The sequence below is a fragment of the Thalassophryne amazonica genome, chromosome 12, assembly GCF_902500255.1.
Source record: "Thalassophryne amazonica chromosome 12, fThaAma1.1, whole genome shotgun sequence".
Classification (NCBI taxonomy): Eukaryota; Metazoa; Chordata; class Actinopteri; order Batrachoidiformes; family Batrachoididae; genus Thalassophryne; species Thalassophryne amazonica.
Window position 1 is genome coordinate 58,849,544 of NC_047114.1, and position 15,999 is coordinate 58,865,542.

General features: G+C 41.7%; 1 protein-coding gene across 3 annotated transcripts in view; it reads left to right on the forward strand.

Annotated features, from left to right (window-relative positions):
- LOC117521849 (SPRY domain-containing SOCS box protein 4-like) overlaps positions 1–15,999 on the forward strand; it is a 364,472-nt gene that overhangs the window by 273,558 nt on the left and 74,915 nt on the right. For all 3 annotated transcript variants that reach the window (XM_034183205.1, XM_034183204.1, XM_034183203.1), the window contains exon 2: positions 3,890–4,846. In XM_034183205.1, coding sequence (XP_034039096.1) covers positions 4,114–4,846 — 733 coding nt within the window. In that variant the 5' untranslated portion in view covers positions 3,890–4,113. The remainder of the gene's footprint in view (positions 1–3,889; positions 4,847–15,999) is intronic.

Consider the following 15,999-nt stretch of genomic DNA (forward strand, 5'->3'; position numbering starts at 1 on the left):
ATTGTGACTAGAGGTGGAGGCGGCTTCTCCCCTCTCCGTTACTGGGTGCTGTCGCATCCACGCCTGTGTTGTTGCTCTCTCCCGCCAGCAGTACCGGATCCGACGAGCGGAGGCAGTGGCCACCTGGGACTTCGGGACTTGGCGGTTCCAGTATTTCCAGGGTTCGGTGGCAGAGGAGATCTGGGTGGTTCCGGTTCGACTGAGACGGACGTCTCCTACCTTCGAGCCTGCCCACACGACACCAGCGGATTCGACCCCAAATTGTTGATTGTTGTATTCATTGTGCTCGTTTCACAATAGTAAACCTTGTTATTCACCTTCCTCCATTGTCCGTTCATTACGCCCCCTGTTGTGGGTCCGTGTACCTACACTTTCACAACAATGTATATGGATTTACAGTGAATGAACCACGGCTGACTCACATTAAAAGAACTGTTAAATCTACAAACAAGAGCTCTCTTTTTTGTACATTTAACTGCTGTATTTTTTACAGGAATTCCCTGGTAACCACAGCTGCCAGTGTTTTCCTGTAAAAACAACAGTCTTTTTTTACAGTGTACGATGGGTGATGTTACAGACTTCTGGCCCGATCAGCTGACAAAGATAACGAATTCCCTCGGCTGAGACTCTATATCTTACATAGAGAATATCGTCCGGGTATGTCAGTGGATTCTGGCGGTCTTTAAAAACCCTCGCCCTGCGAAGAGAGCCCCTCACAATTTGTGCCCCAATATCAAAAGGATCATCCAGGTAGGCCGGTGTTCTGTCGAGATGAGGTGCGCCGTCGAGATGAGGTGCGTCGCCGAAATGAGGTGCGTCGCGTAACTGCACGTGTGCACTGAAAAAAATACATGACAGAGTTCGCTTATTTTGATGGGCAAGTAAATGTATAAATTGTTCATCCGCACGTAGTAATGTATAAAATCTACTCACTATAAAACGATAAGTATTTTTAACCTGGAGTTAGCTTATTTTGACAGGCAAAATATATACTCAACAAAAATATAAACGCAACACTTTTGGTTTTGCTCCCATTTTGTATGAGATGAACTCAAAGATCTAAAACTTTTTCCACATACACAATATCACCATTTCCCTCAAATATTGTTCACAAACCAGTCTAAATCTGTGATAGTGAGCACTTCTCCTTTGCTGAGATAATCCATCCGACCTCACAGGTGTGAAATACCAAGATGCTGATTAGACACCATGATTAGTGCACACGTGTGCCTTAGACTGTCCACAATAATAGGCTACTCTGAAAGGTGCAGTTTTATCACACAGCACAATGCCACAGATGTCGCAACATTTGAGGGAGCGTGCAATTGACATGCTGACAGCAGGAATGTCAACCAGAGCTGTTGCTCGTGTATTGAATGTTCATTTCTCTACCATAAGCCGTCTCCAAAGGCGTTTCAGAGAATTTGGCAGTACATCCAACCAGCCTCACAACCGCAGACCACGTGTAACCACACCAGCCCAGGACCTCCACATCCAGTATGTTCACCTCCAAGATCGTCTGAGACCAGCCACTCGGACAGCTGCTGAAACAATCGGTTTGCATAACCAAAGAATTTCTGCACAAATTGTCAGAAACCATCTCAGGGAAGCTCATCTGCATGCTCGTCGTCCTCATCGGGGTCTCGACCTGACTCCAGTTCGTCGTCGTAACCAACTTGAGTGGGCAAATGCTCGCATTCGCTGGCGTTTGGCACGTTGGAGAGGTGTTCTCTTCACGGATGAATCCCGGTTCACACTGTCCAGGGCAGATGGCAGACAGTGTGTGTGGCGTCGTGTGGGTGAGCAGTTTTCTGATGTCAATGTTGTGGATCGAGTGGCCCATGGTGGCGGTGGGGTTATGGTATGGGCAGGTGTCTGTTATGGACGAAGAACACAGGTGCATTTTATTGATGGCATTTTGAATGCACAGAGATACCGTGACGAGATCCTGAGGCCCATTGTTGTGCCATACATCCAAGAACATCACCTCATGTTGCAGCAGGATAATGCACGGCCCCATGTTGCAAGGATCTGTACACAATTCTTGGAAGCTGAAAATGTCCCAGTTCTTGCATGGCCGGCATACTCACCGGACATGTCACCCATTGAGCATGTCACCCATTGAGCACCTTTCAGAGTTGCCTTTTATTGTGGACAGTCTAAGGCACACCTGTGCACTAATCATGGTGTCTAATCAGCATCTTGGTATGGCACACCTGTGAGGTGGGATGGATTATCTCAGCAAAGGAGAAGTGCTCACTATCACAGATTTAGACTGGTTTGTGAACAATATTTGAGGGAAATGGTGATATTGTGTATGTGGAAAAAGTTTTAGATCTTTGAGTTCATCTCATACAAAATGGGAGCAAAACCAAAAGTGTTGCGTTTATATTATTTGTTGAGTGTACATATACATATATTTATGCTCCTAACGTAAAATACAGAAAATGTTTTACTTACTAGGCTATAAATACACTGAATACAATTAATAAAGTAAAAAAAACTTTTACGGAAAAAAAAAAAAAATGCGCATGTGCAGTTGCACGTCGAGGGAATTACATCATTTCCCCATCTCGACATTCACCTCATGTCGACGGGACACCGGCATTGTCTTCGGAGTGATTGAAGGTGGATGGATGGTACTTATAAAGGGAGTGGTTAAGCGAAAACCTCAAGCTAACCGAGAACATAACCTGCTCGGAGCAGGTTTGGCACACAGCATAAATTGCCATGGCAGCATACCTCGATCAAAACCTCTCCACCTTTCGTAGTACGGGTTAACCGGGAAGTTACTCCACACGTCATCAACTTACTCCCGAAGTTACCCTGATAATCCAGTAACCCCGCTTTGTAGTACAGGCCCCTGAAGTTGTTCATGTGAAATTTCCCGCAAAGCTGGCTTGTGCACCGATTCCCACCAAGTCTTCAAGACATCATGAGATGACACTACACTATAGTGGCGCTAGATGGCAGTATAACAGCATGGTGCCGTTGTTCCATTGTCTGGGGAGAACCCTGATTTTATTCTTTAATTTCCAGGTATTTGCGGGCCGGTTCAAAGGCGTGCCCGGTCGTGATCTACTGTGTAGTTCTCAGTAGCTGAAGAATTTTACTCCCATCCGAAGCACGAACACATTGTTACTTTCCACGTAGGCTTTGAATAGATTTTTATAACTTCAAATAGATGTTTTGTTTCATTATACTATACAATATGTTCTTTTTTAGAACATGAAACATTTCTTATTTTAACAAGATCTTTGTTGTGCAAAGTAAGCAGATTTTATTGTCACGTCTACAGAAATACTGAAAGTGCTGTGAATCAAATAAAAAGTAGAAATAACATTTCTTTTAGAAAAATTCGCTTGAAAAATTAGTGATTTTACTTTTTAAAAATTTGCACCATACCCTTTAATAATAAACTCAGCACTAGTAGTCAGTGTTTTGATCATTCTTGGTAATTTGAAACTCCATTAGAATGAAAAATTTTTGTTGATGTTTTAGTTTTGCAGACTCAGGCAAAGCTCATTAAAATTACATTATCTAAATGATAGCACTCCAGCTTTGTATGTGGGCTGTGTTGCACAATTGGGGACTGTGTGGAGGGATGCATGCATGTGTTTCTGTTGGCATCTGTGCGAGGAGAATGGAAGATGAGTCAGAGGAAACGTGCTTGTGTCTCATCTCGTGCATTGTTAATTTCTATAAAATCAAAAGCACTCTAAAGCTGCAGTTGTAAAGAGTTTTACCATTGCCTGCCAAGACACCACTGTCTATCTTGTTCATTGCTTGTGTTGTTGTTTTTGAACACCCAACTGTGATAATCAAATACTTCCTAATGTCTACTTGTGCTTTAATTGTTTTTCTTTCTCTTGTCCATCTCTCTCCACAGGCGTGACAGCAGCTCTGTCTTTCTGAAGACATCTTGGGCATAAAGCCAGACTGCATACATATTTCATATATCACCTCCTCCTTCTTCACTTCCCTGCACCAGTTTTTATTTGGGAACTCTGATTTCAGCTCCATCGCATTGATGAGGTAACGTCAAGCAGGAGGCAGCGTAGCATCAAACTGCACAATCATTTTTTCCCTTCTATCAAATCGCCCATCACAACCATGGGTCAGAAGATTTCTGGCAGCATTAAGTCAGTAGATGGCCGTGGAGACAGTGGTGGGTCCCCGTCTTATCGGCCCTCAGCTCACCACAGGCAGCATCCAGAGCTGAGGGGCCCAGATTTTTCCAAACCTCCCAGGCTGGACCTCCTACTGGACATGCCATGTGCTGGCCTGGATACCCAGCAGCGTCATGCCTGGAACCCTGATGACCGCTCACTAAATATCTTCATCAAAGATGATGATAAATTGACATTTCATCGCCACCCTGTCGCCCAGAGCACAGACTGCATACGAGGCCGAGTGGGATACACCCGCGGTCTCCATGTGTGGAAGATCCATTGGCCTGCACGGCAGCGTGGCACTCATGCTGTAGTTGGTGTGTCAACATCTGAAGCTCCTTTACACTCTGTTGGGTATACAGCGCTGGTAGGTTCGGATTCTGAGTCATGGGGATGGGATCTGGGACGCAACCGGCTCTATCATGACAGTAAGAACAGGGCACACAGCTCTCTGTCTTCTTACCCCTGTTTCCTGGAGCCAGAGGAGTCTTTTACTCTGCCAGACTCCCTTCTAGTGATTCTGGACATGGATGAAGGCACACTGAGCTTCATGGTGGATGGACAGTATCTAGGAGTGGCATTTAGAGGGCTAAAGGGCAAGAAGCTGTATTCCATTGTGAGTGCTGTGTGGGGGCATTGTGAGATAACCATGAAATACATCAACGGCTTGGATCGTAAGTATCTTTTTATCATCATCAGTTGCACCCATAAACCCATGCATTCAAGAGTTACTCATGAAAGTAACGCCTAGAAAACTTAGCGTAAATCAGTTTCTGACAAGTCAGCTGTTGGTATGGTAGCCTTCTCGGATTCTTGACTTGTCAACACAAAATGTTTTTGGCTGCATGATTTAAGGTTTTTCTTATTTATGTCTTTAAAATTAAACTCTAGAGGGTTTCCTTTGAATGTGCTCGGAGCAGCAAACATTTCACTTGCGTGCATAAAAGGCAGAAAACCCATGTGGTGTGTCTGCAAGTTACCGGTAGCAGCTCTCATTGTGATGAAAACAGCTGAGGCGGTGCACAGTGGTTAAAATGTTCAAAATTCATTGCTGTCTTTGACTGTGGGTTTTCTGATGTTCAGGTTGAGTTCACTTGGAAAAGAAGTCTTCTTTTTCCTCTCGCTTTGTGATTCTTTTCAGGAGGAACAGTGAAAATGTGAAAAAATAAGTAGTTGGTGATTTGGGTTTTCTGCTGAGGTTAGTATTAAAGGGATCATAACATGCACCTTGTTAGCAAGCTATTAATGGCCACCACTTTAAGACAAATATTTAGGTTTATATGCAAAAATATAGTTTGGACATTGAGGTGATTCATTACATTAAAAACAGATGGCCTGTTTCAGTGCTCGTAGCTGCAAATGGTGAATGGGCTGTTGATATGCCCCCTGTAAAGCGTCCCTTTATGTCTCTCACACAAACAGTTTGGGGTAGTTATACAGGGGCCATACTGACCCATTGGGTATATTTCACAGAGAAAACAAGGGTCCATGTATGGACTTGGGTGACATATGTCACAGAAGTCAAAATGGAACCAATGCAAATTACTTGTATGTAAAACCATAGTTCACAGTATAACCTAATTCTGATTTCAAGGTTAAAATTTTGTGAAATTTTGCCCACATTTTGAACATTTTGAACCCCAAACATACATGTTTGGTTAAAAGATTTAGCAGAATACAACCCCTTTAGATCACAAAGATAACACTCGAGCATTGGTTGTAGCTAAATTTCAGGCATGTTGTTGGCTCTTGAGGGTGTTAGATGTCATTGTCATGGCTTAAGTTACAATGCTTCTTTTGACTTTGCCTGTGTTGTTCGGGGTATGCATCCATATGTTCATTTGGTAAAACTTTTACACTGGATGCATTTCCTGATTCAACTCCAGAGTACAAGAAGAATGGGGCTGAGGTGGAATCAGGAACCATCTTGTTAGAATGCAAGCACACTAATGCTTTGCACCTCTGTACTGCCATCAACATTGCTTGGGTAGTGGTACAACTCCAAGCCAACACCCCAGGGTACTGAATTCAATTCTGCATCAAGTACCTGTTTGTTACCCTTCTAAAGACTTTATCAGCCTGTTCCAGCTTCATATTGATGTTTTAGTGTGAATCCAAGCTGCCTGAATATGAACTTAGAATGGAAACACAAAATACTATACTGAAGTTTGAGACTTTCTTAACTTGCAGTTTAAAGACCTTTTGGCTCTATCCACGATGGCTGTTAATCTGTTATAGTTAGTTCAGAGTACATTTACCTCTCAAAAGTGTCTTGACTTCAACTATTTTCCCATTTATGGAGCTATCTGCTGGATTTCATGGCAAGTCAGTGTGATGGGCCACCTCAGAGAGTGTTTGAAACTTTTCAAAGCCACAGTTCTACAAATGTATGTAGTTCACACTGTGAAATGAGGTTTGGCCGTTGAAAATGTGGAAAGCCTAATGCAGGGAGCGGAGTGAAAGCTGAATAGCTTGCATTAGGAGGTGTGTCATAAGGAAGAACCAAACAAGGAATTAGATGGAGAAAAGCAGGAAAGGATCAGTGTATGGCTGCGTGGTAGAAAGAAATGTAGGAGCAAGAAATATGACTAGACCTGCCAGCAGGTATACACGGGGTCCAAGCGCCCATATGTGGACCGCCTTCCGAGCCCCGGTTGAGGCCCATGCGACTCCCTGCATTTCAGTTGTTGGTATGTGGGCCTGACCTGCCGAGCCACGTGGGTGGTGGCTCTGTCACTCCAGGTTTAACATCAAGATGACAAACTTCAACCAAGATGTCCATGCTTTTTCAGCACATCCACTGAATAACAGCTGTGACTCCCACCATGTCAGCATCCTGTGGATGGTCCTTCTTACTGCCACTATTGTGAGACACTCCAGTTCAGTACCAACAACACAGCCAGCCTTCCTCACAAGCCTGTCCACTTGTGCAGTGTCACTTTTCTTTATGCTGTCTCGCCAGCAAAAGGACTAACTTTAACTAAGATGTCCACACTTTTTCAGTGCATCCACTGAATCACAACCATTCCTCCCACAATGTGCATGAGGTGCTGTGAATACAGATAACTGTGGTGTAATGCAGTCTGTCAGTCTGTATTTGTAGATATTCAAAATCTACTTTACCTCCATATCTGTGATTTACCAAATAGCAAAAACACTGAAAGAAATATTCTCTTTATGGTACAGAGGTGATTGGTCAATGGATTGAGTTGAATATTTTTCCAAATATGTCAATCATAACATCAGTCACTCCAAGGTGCTTCATATGAATAATGTTTAATCTGATCCAGTCCTTGAACAAGCACATTGGCAACAGTGCCCAGAAAAAACTTCCCTGGGCATTTTAATGATAGCAATACCAATACTTTGCGTGGTATTGCCGTGGCCTCTCTCTCTCTCTCTCTCTCTCTCTCTCTCTCTCTCTCTCTCTCTCTCTCACACACATACACACACTCACACATACAGCAGTGTGATTTAGAGATGCAACCACTGTCCCCAGCCCTCGTCGGGTTTGGACCCACCAAAACAAAGAAAACAATAGGGTTCCCAGCCTTGCTGGGACTGGAAACAGCGTTGCTTTGCAACCGCTGTCCCCAGCCCCGCTGGGCTTGGACCCCTAAAATTATGACCAGAATACTAAGAGGAATTGAAAAGAAACAGGAATGGAACAGTTTCCTGTAGTTATAAATGGTATTCCAAAAAATTACACTGCTGTGTAGTGCTAAAAGTAAAGAAAACGAGAGCACCGTGCTCATACAGCACAAATCTCCATCAACACTAGTTTCCAGTTCCACAAAATTTTACCTTCAAAGTCAAAGTCCTGTTAGAAGTAGCTTTTCATAAGCTAAATTACCGTAATTTCCGCACTATAGAGCACACCTGAATATTAGCCACACCCACCAATTTTAAAAAGAAAAAAGAAATTGTACATAAATAGGCCACACTTGTCTATATGTCACGGGTCTCCATGTTGTAACATGAGATATTTACACAGAAAGATATTAGACAGAAAGATTTTTTTAACTTTTAATTAAATACGTACCGTAAATGCTTTTTCCCCTGAAGTGTTACACGTAAATATTGACGTGCATGTCATCCAACGCACGGTGTTTCTGCTCCACACGGAGAACTGAGTAATTTTAACTGTCTTTTTCTAACTTTCATCGCGTGCAGCCAGGATCAGATGGAGTCTGTGGTAAATGAGACGTTAATGAGGCGCTGTGACTTTTTTGACTTGTTGCCCCACGGCAGAGAACCGGTTTGGAAGGGTGGGGGGAGAATGCGCCGCTCCGCTGACTGATTTGACAGCGCAACTCTGGCACAAAATGCCGGAAAAGGACTTTTCTTCACTAAAACGGAAGGAGTAATATCTTACATTTACACTGTGTGTGAATTTACACTGCATAAGGAGCGCAGCTTTCAGGAAATTGTATTTCGACTTCTGAAAAAGCCTGTAAAAATCCATAAATTAACCGCATTATTCTAAAAGCCACAGTATTCAAAGCATGTGAAAAAAGTAGCAGCTTATAGTCCGGAAATTACGATAGATGTGATCAAATGTCAGGAGTATGTACATAGATCATGCATTTGAGTCAAAAGTTTTTTTTGATGTGTTGTCAGATTGTTGTTTTTTTTTTTCAACTTTTTCAGTTTCTGAATTCTTTTTCAGGTAATGTTCACAGAACATTGGTTGTCTCTGCTATGCACAATTTGTCATTGCTTTTTGGCACTTGGTTTCCGACTGATAACTGGAAGATAGACAAACAGGCATAAATTAGAACCTCCACCCAATTTTGGTGGTGCAGGTGAATCCATAACCGAACAATAACAATGAGTGAGGCACTTCTGATTGAAATATAATGCAAAATGTACACCAAATAGTATCAGGGTTGGCTGGTGAAGCAGGCTGGACACAAATGCAGGACAAAAGTACACAGCTCAGTGGAGTAAAATAATTTACTTGGTTCGTTAGCAGGGGTCAGTACACAGATAAGCAGTCCAAAAGAAGCAACAGTAACAAAATCATCAAGCTTAGGCGTGGTCGGGTTACACAGGCAAGTAATCAAAAAACACAGTGAAGCAGTCAAGGCAAAGCAAGGCAAGGCAAGGCAAGGCAAGGCAAGGCAAGGCAAGGCAAAAAACGCAAGGAATTGAGCTGGAAAGAGGCACAAGGCACATCGATCTAGTGAGGGACAAAGGCAAACAGTGAGACTTATAAAGCGCCCAGGTGATTAACTGCAAATCAAGAACAGGTGTGTGTAGAAGCTCCCAGAGCCAGGGTGAGGCCAGACAGAGAGAAACACACACCACCAAGAGCCAAGAGAGAGAAAAGAAACAGCAGGACAGAGAAAACCTCAGTAGAAAGAGAGCAAGAGAAAGACAGATCACAAAGACAAACCAAATCAGACAGTAAAACAGAACACAACCTAAACGGACCCAAAACCTGACAAATGGGCTTTTCATTATTAAATTCAAATGTCCACAAAATCCACAGTCCGGATCAGAGCTGGGTCAATGTTTGTCAGGCGATAGTGAGTGCCATTCTGCACCGCACTTTCAAATATGCGAGTGATTGGGGCATGTTTGATTAAGATATAATGTAAAATATACTTTAAATGGGGTTTTCAATATTAAATTTAAATGGCCACAAAATCTGTAATCTGGATCAGATCTGAATCACACTTTGTCAGTCAATAAAGGACACCATCCTATATTACACTCTCTATGAAACAAATTTGATCATTTGACAGTTATGAATTTTTGAAAATTTCTTCAATGTTTAAGATAGGGATTTTTCCAATTTTCCAATAATTTTTCCTGACTTTGCCCTTTGACCTTGAAAGTTGAATCAGTTCTTGCCTATCAGGATACGAATCTCCAGTAAAAAAAAATCGTAATGATATATAAAAAAAATTGTAGGCTCCAAGCTGTTCACAAACAGAAAAACAAACAAACAGGACCGAACAAGCAAAGTGATCCAGACCATATATGTGTAGTTGTGCACAGACATATATACCTTGATGAGACAGGGCTTGGGTAGAGGAAATCCAGTTACACCACAAAATCTAAAACTGTACTTTTGTTTTCTTATTCCATTCACATAACAATAGCCGAAAGCTTTGAGAGAGTTATTGGTGTTCTTGTCTACTGTGTATTTGCAACGGCAAGAGCACTGAAAGTATTATTTCAAGTTCTTATTCAGACTCGAAGTAAATAGCCTGGAGGTGCACTCTTTGTTGGAGAGTAGGCAAACAGGTTATGATTGCAGAGTGAGTAGCTGCATTGCTTAATTTCAGTTTTGGACTCAATCTGCCTCAGCTGCTTTCTCAGCTCTGTGTTGGCATCGATAGTGAGAGTGAAGTCATAATTGCAGCTTGCCTGAGAGTTTATGTTTGTACGTGTGAACAGCAAAGCACTTTTTTTTTTGTCTCTTTCGTGCTGAGCTTATTTCACATACTGTAAAGTGTAATATACTGTATATGTCTGTTATGTGTCTGTGTGTATGTGTGTGTGCATGTGTGTGTGGCCATGAAAAAGCCTCCGGGTTGCTCAGTAAAGACTTTATCTTCGGAAAGTGACTATTTTATTGTTTTGGTGTGAGGGTGAACAACATGACTACAGGGTACTGAAAAGAGATTTATAGATGCACAAACTGTGCTCCTCATCGCTTCACTGCTCCTGCAGCCAGCGTTTGTCTTGTTCTTCCACTCCAGATCAGTCACTCCCTTTCCTGCAGGAGCACACATTAGTGAGCCATAAAATCTATATTCAGCTCATCATAGTTTTGGAAGGATTATACAAACCATTCAGTGTTGCATATTAAATAGTGGTAATAGGCACTAATGCAGATAAATTCTGAATGAGAATCACGCACCATTATGCCATAAATGTGATGTAAATTATTCAGGCTTCTGACTTCATGTTGTGAAAGTGTAGTGACACGGACCCACAACAGGGGGCGCAAATGAACGGACAATAGAAGGAGTCAAATTTGAACACTTTACTGTTGTGAATGCCACAACTATACACAGCAGATTATAGAATGATACAAAGTCAATGGATAAAGGTGTCGTGTGGGCAGGCTCGACGATAGGAGACGTCCGTCTAAAGAAGAACCGGAACCACACGATTTCCTCCGCCACCGAACCCGAAGGATACTGGAGCCGCCAGGTCCCGAATCCCCCAGGTGGCCACCGTCTCCGCGTGTCGGATCTGGTACTGCTGGCGAAGAGCAAAGACAGTCAAGTGTGGGTGTGTGTACACCCAGTAACAACAACGGTGGAAATTCCACCTCCACCTCAAATCACACACTCATGCAGCTCCTGTTTCAGCACTTATCTGGAAAGAGTGAGAGGCGAAGACGTCGGCACTCTCACAAACCACCAATCAGCGGACAAGGCTCCACAGGAAAGCGGCTGCAAAAAGAGGTCAGACTAAGATACAGTTTAGTTTATGGCTGAGAATATTACCTCCTTAGAAGAACGATATCTCTGCGACGTGGTGGAGGTGTCATCCTGCTTTTATCTGGGGTGAAGTGCAGATGATCGGTGACAGCTGTCATAGTTGATGAGTGACAGCTGTCACCTCGGCTGTTCCTGTGAGGCGGCAGCGCCCTCTCGTGCCTGAAGCCCGCACTTCACGCAGGGCGCCCTCTGGTGGTTGGCCAGCAGTACCTCCTCTTCTGGCGGCCCACACAACACTTCATATGATTTCCCACCTACCCACTCAGTCAACTGATATGTGTTTATTGAAAATTGTTGATGCTTTACAGGCACAAAAAAGAATATGTTTCACATTGCAGCACTGTGTAATCTTCTTATGTCTTGTGTGTGTGTGTGCAAATACAGTGGTCCCTTGTTTATCGCGGGAGTTACATTCTAAAAATAGCCCGCAATAAGCGAAATCCGCGAAGTAGTCAGCGTTATTTTTTACAATTATTATAGATGTTTTAAGGCTGTAAAACCCCTCACTGCACACTTTATACACTTTTCTCAAACAGGCAACATTTTCTCACTTTTCTCTCGCATGTAAACACTCTCGAAGTTCAGACCTTAGTAGAAAAATAAGACCAACCTGTTTTCGGGCCCAAACATTTTTTGAGAAATAAAAATAGAACATTTTCCTATAAATAATTATGATGGCTTTTAGAACTAACAAATTAAATTTTAACGATCAACCAACGAGGTTGGACACATAAGAAATTATTAATAGTGACTGACCAGTATTTCACAGTTCCTCTGATCGCACCTCTTCGTTGTGGTGCCGCGCCGCTGTCGTGCCTTTTTCCACTGAGTCACACCTCACTGCAGGTGTCTTTTTCCGAGTGAAGAACACAGTTATGGGTAGTTGTTGGCGCTCTTTTTTCTTCTGGGCGAGAAGATTCTTATAAACAGACACGCAGAACACAATGCGCGTGCTCTCCCTTCGCGGTGCCGCGACCGGCCTGCTTGATGAGGACGCAGAACACAATGCGCTGTAAAAAAAAATCAGCGAAACTGCGAGGCCGCGAAAGGTGAACCGCGTTATAATGAGGGACCACTGTACAGGCACTTTGCCTCTCTCACTCTCTCTCTTACACACACACACATACACACACACACAACCAGCAGTCTATTCTTTCTCACCCAGTGTCTCTAATTGTTCTTATTAGCAAAGCATTGATGCACTACAGGGGATGCTGCCTTCAGTGCTGATATGTGGCATGACTTCCTTTTCCAGGCACGCATCATATCAAATGCCTTTAAAAATCTGGCCTTTTAATGTTGCCTTGTTCATCAGCTCATGTATGTACAACCCACCCAAAACATTATTTAAAACTGATTCTGTATATGAGTGCACAGTACGTTATGCAGAGTAAAATATACTCTGCCAGGATAACATTTGGTCCCAGTCCAAACTAGAGTTAAATACACTCTATTATAGAGTGACATCAGCCCTACCGTCTTATCAAAACACCCTTTCCAACCCCAATGAGAGTCATTCACAGCATGATAGAGTTGATTTTACCCTGTGATAGAATTGATTTCGCACTATGATAGCGTGTATTTAACTCTATTTGGACTGGGACCAAATGTTATCCTGGCAGAGTAAATTTTACTCTACAGAATTTACTCTGTGCTTTTTACTGTTACGTACTTATCACAGTTACCAGGTGAAAACCTGTAATTCCTGTTTAATTTGAAATACTTCAGACTCCTCTGTGGAAACTTGCTCTCAAGTGTTAGAAGCACTTTTCAAATAAAAAAAAAAACAATCTTGATGCCAAAACTGAAGTTGATGCTGTTATTCCTCTGTGAGAAAATGTTGGCCTTCCTGTGATATGATTCACCAGTGGAAACAGACTCAGGCTTAGTTTTCTGAACAGATGACGGGACCAGCATTACTGTCTGGCACAGTGGCAGCGTCAGGATGAGGAACAGGGAATTTAGATTGAACACAAAGACACACAAAATTAAAGGGCACTCAGACAAGTACAATACCTCCACCAAGGCACAAGTACAAATAGCATGTAAATTGGTGTGAGACACTGTCAAATCCTTTGTTAAAATTGATCCATTCAACTCTTTGACCTATTGCTTACCTCTTCGCCACATTTTATGAAAATCTATTCAGGTGTTTAGAGAGGGACTCCAGTTATAATTTGCGAGGAATATTATTATTTGAAAAATCAAAGATTGAAACTACTATAAAAAGTCATTGTGTTTCTGTTGAAGGTGTTAATATTTGTAATTTGTGCCCGGATACATAAAATCACTCGGTAACTTGTTTGGCTTTAAATGGCTGTACAAAAATAATTTAATTACTTGTTATGGTGTGATGAATTAGGCTTATCGATTTTGTTTTTTGGGGATTTGTGCATGGTGCACTGCTGTTTGCATGTTTGTTTTGAAATTTTGATTCAGTGATTAATTTATATTTTGTATTACTTGTCATGGGTATATGTATATTTTATATACATATGTATACATTTTTACTTTTTACACCCTTTCAGGCACATGGGTGCATTGTTGAATTGTTTTCTTTGTGAGTTTACTTTATTTTGGGTCTGTGTGCCGAATAAATTCATTCATTCATTCGTCCATTCAGATGGCCTACCAACAGTCAAACAATTACAGTATTTCACAAATGCTGAAACACATTTTGTGAAAACTTGCATCCTTTTCTCCGAACTAAACATAAAACCAAAATGCGCAAGCCAGAATCACAGAACATTCACAGTTCAAACTGTGCTCAGTACCCAAACATATGTTCAATCACACACAGTCAGGAAAAACTAAGAACACTCCTGAATAGTCATTACACTCTACATCAAATATTTGAAAACACAGTGTTTAGGGAACAAAGTCTGGGAAAACAATGCGTTTTTTCCTACAGTAAATACATTGTGTTTTTAAACAGAAATTTATAACTCACTAAGCAGTGTAGATACTGTAAGCAGTAAATATAGAATGTGTGGATGCAACACTTGCATATAGTACAATCGTGTATAAACATAGTACTGCAAAAGGCCAAATGACAGGCAAAATTTAAATGAAAAGCACATTACAGTCAACTGTAAGTGTAACTGCAAAATCAAACTCAATTCTCAATCAACAAAACTCAGTCAAAAAGAATCATTCTCTTCTTACTCAGATTGAACCCGGCTCTATCAATAAAACATATTCATGTGGTCTTTCCCTGGAATCCAAATCAAACATTCTCTGTAAAAGCTTTTCTCTAAAGCTTTGTAAGTGTTATAGAAAGACAGACCTATGCTGTGCAGTGTGTATACTCCTGATTTGCATACGTTACAATAAAGTGCAGCTTGACGGTAGTATGTAGTATTGTACTATTGTGTAAACAATCAGTACTGAATGTGTCATTTTGAGTGTACACTTTGCACATACTGAAATCGTTGATCTTTGACTCATTGTGCTCAAAGGGTACTCTATAAACTTGCTTCATTGCGCACCCTGTTGCGTTGAAGAACATGATCAATGGTGGAAAGGGTGGCACTGTTGATTCCTTCAAAGTTTGTATTGTCTTTGAGAACTCACTGTTGTATTTCACACAGTCTGATGGCATTATTCTGGATGACCATGTGAACAACAAGCACATCTTTTTGCTGGTTTAACATAGGAGTCCTTCTACCCTCATGTGGCAGTCTTGCAATTCTACAAAAAGAGAATTTGCCTTTACAGAAACATACATGCAGTACAGTATAAACAGTAGTAACCTTTATATTGGCAAAGTGATGTACTGAAATATCGGTGTATATATTTTCAGTACATCACTTTGCCATCACTTTGTATACATTGGCCTTTCAACGACCAAAACAAAACAAAAAACAAAACAAAACAAACAAAAAAAACAAACAAATTGAAATTACCTCTTCTCTTCTCTGAAACTCCTGATTATAGTGGCCACACTCTCTGTCCGGCTTCCCTCATTGTCATGCCATGCACAAGAACATGAACAATTACAGTTGCTTGTATTTCATCTGAAATTACTGTTCTTGGTCTCACTCGTGCTCTTTCCTGTCATCCTTCTCTTCCTCCTCACCCACCACCTCTCACACGCACTCGTCCTTGTCCTCCTTTGCCTCTCAAATAGTTGTCATCCATCTTTGTATAAACCTTCAACTCACCTGTGCCCTCTGAACTGGCTTATATTGGCTTCATCACATCATTAGCAACAAGTATGTACAATTTTGGGTCGTTATATGTAAGTGATGACATCAGTGCTGTAATTGTGTTTCATGTCTGACACCTGTGTCTTACCATTCTGCAAGTGCATCACAGTGAAAACTTTGTTTAGTGAATAAGAATGTGTTTAGAGGTTTGCAAAA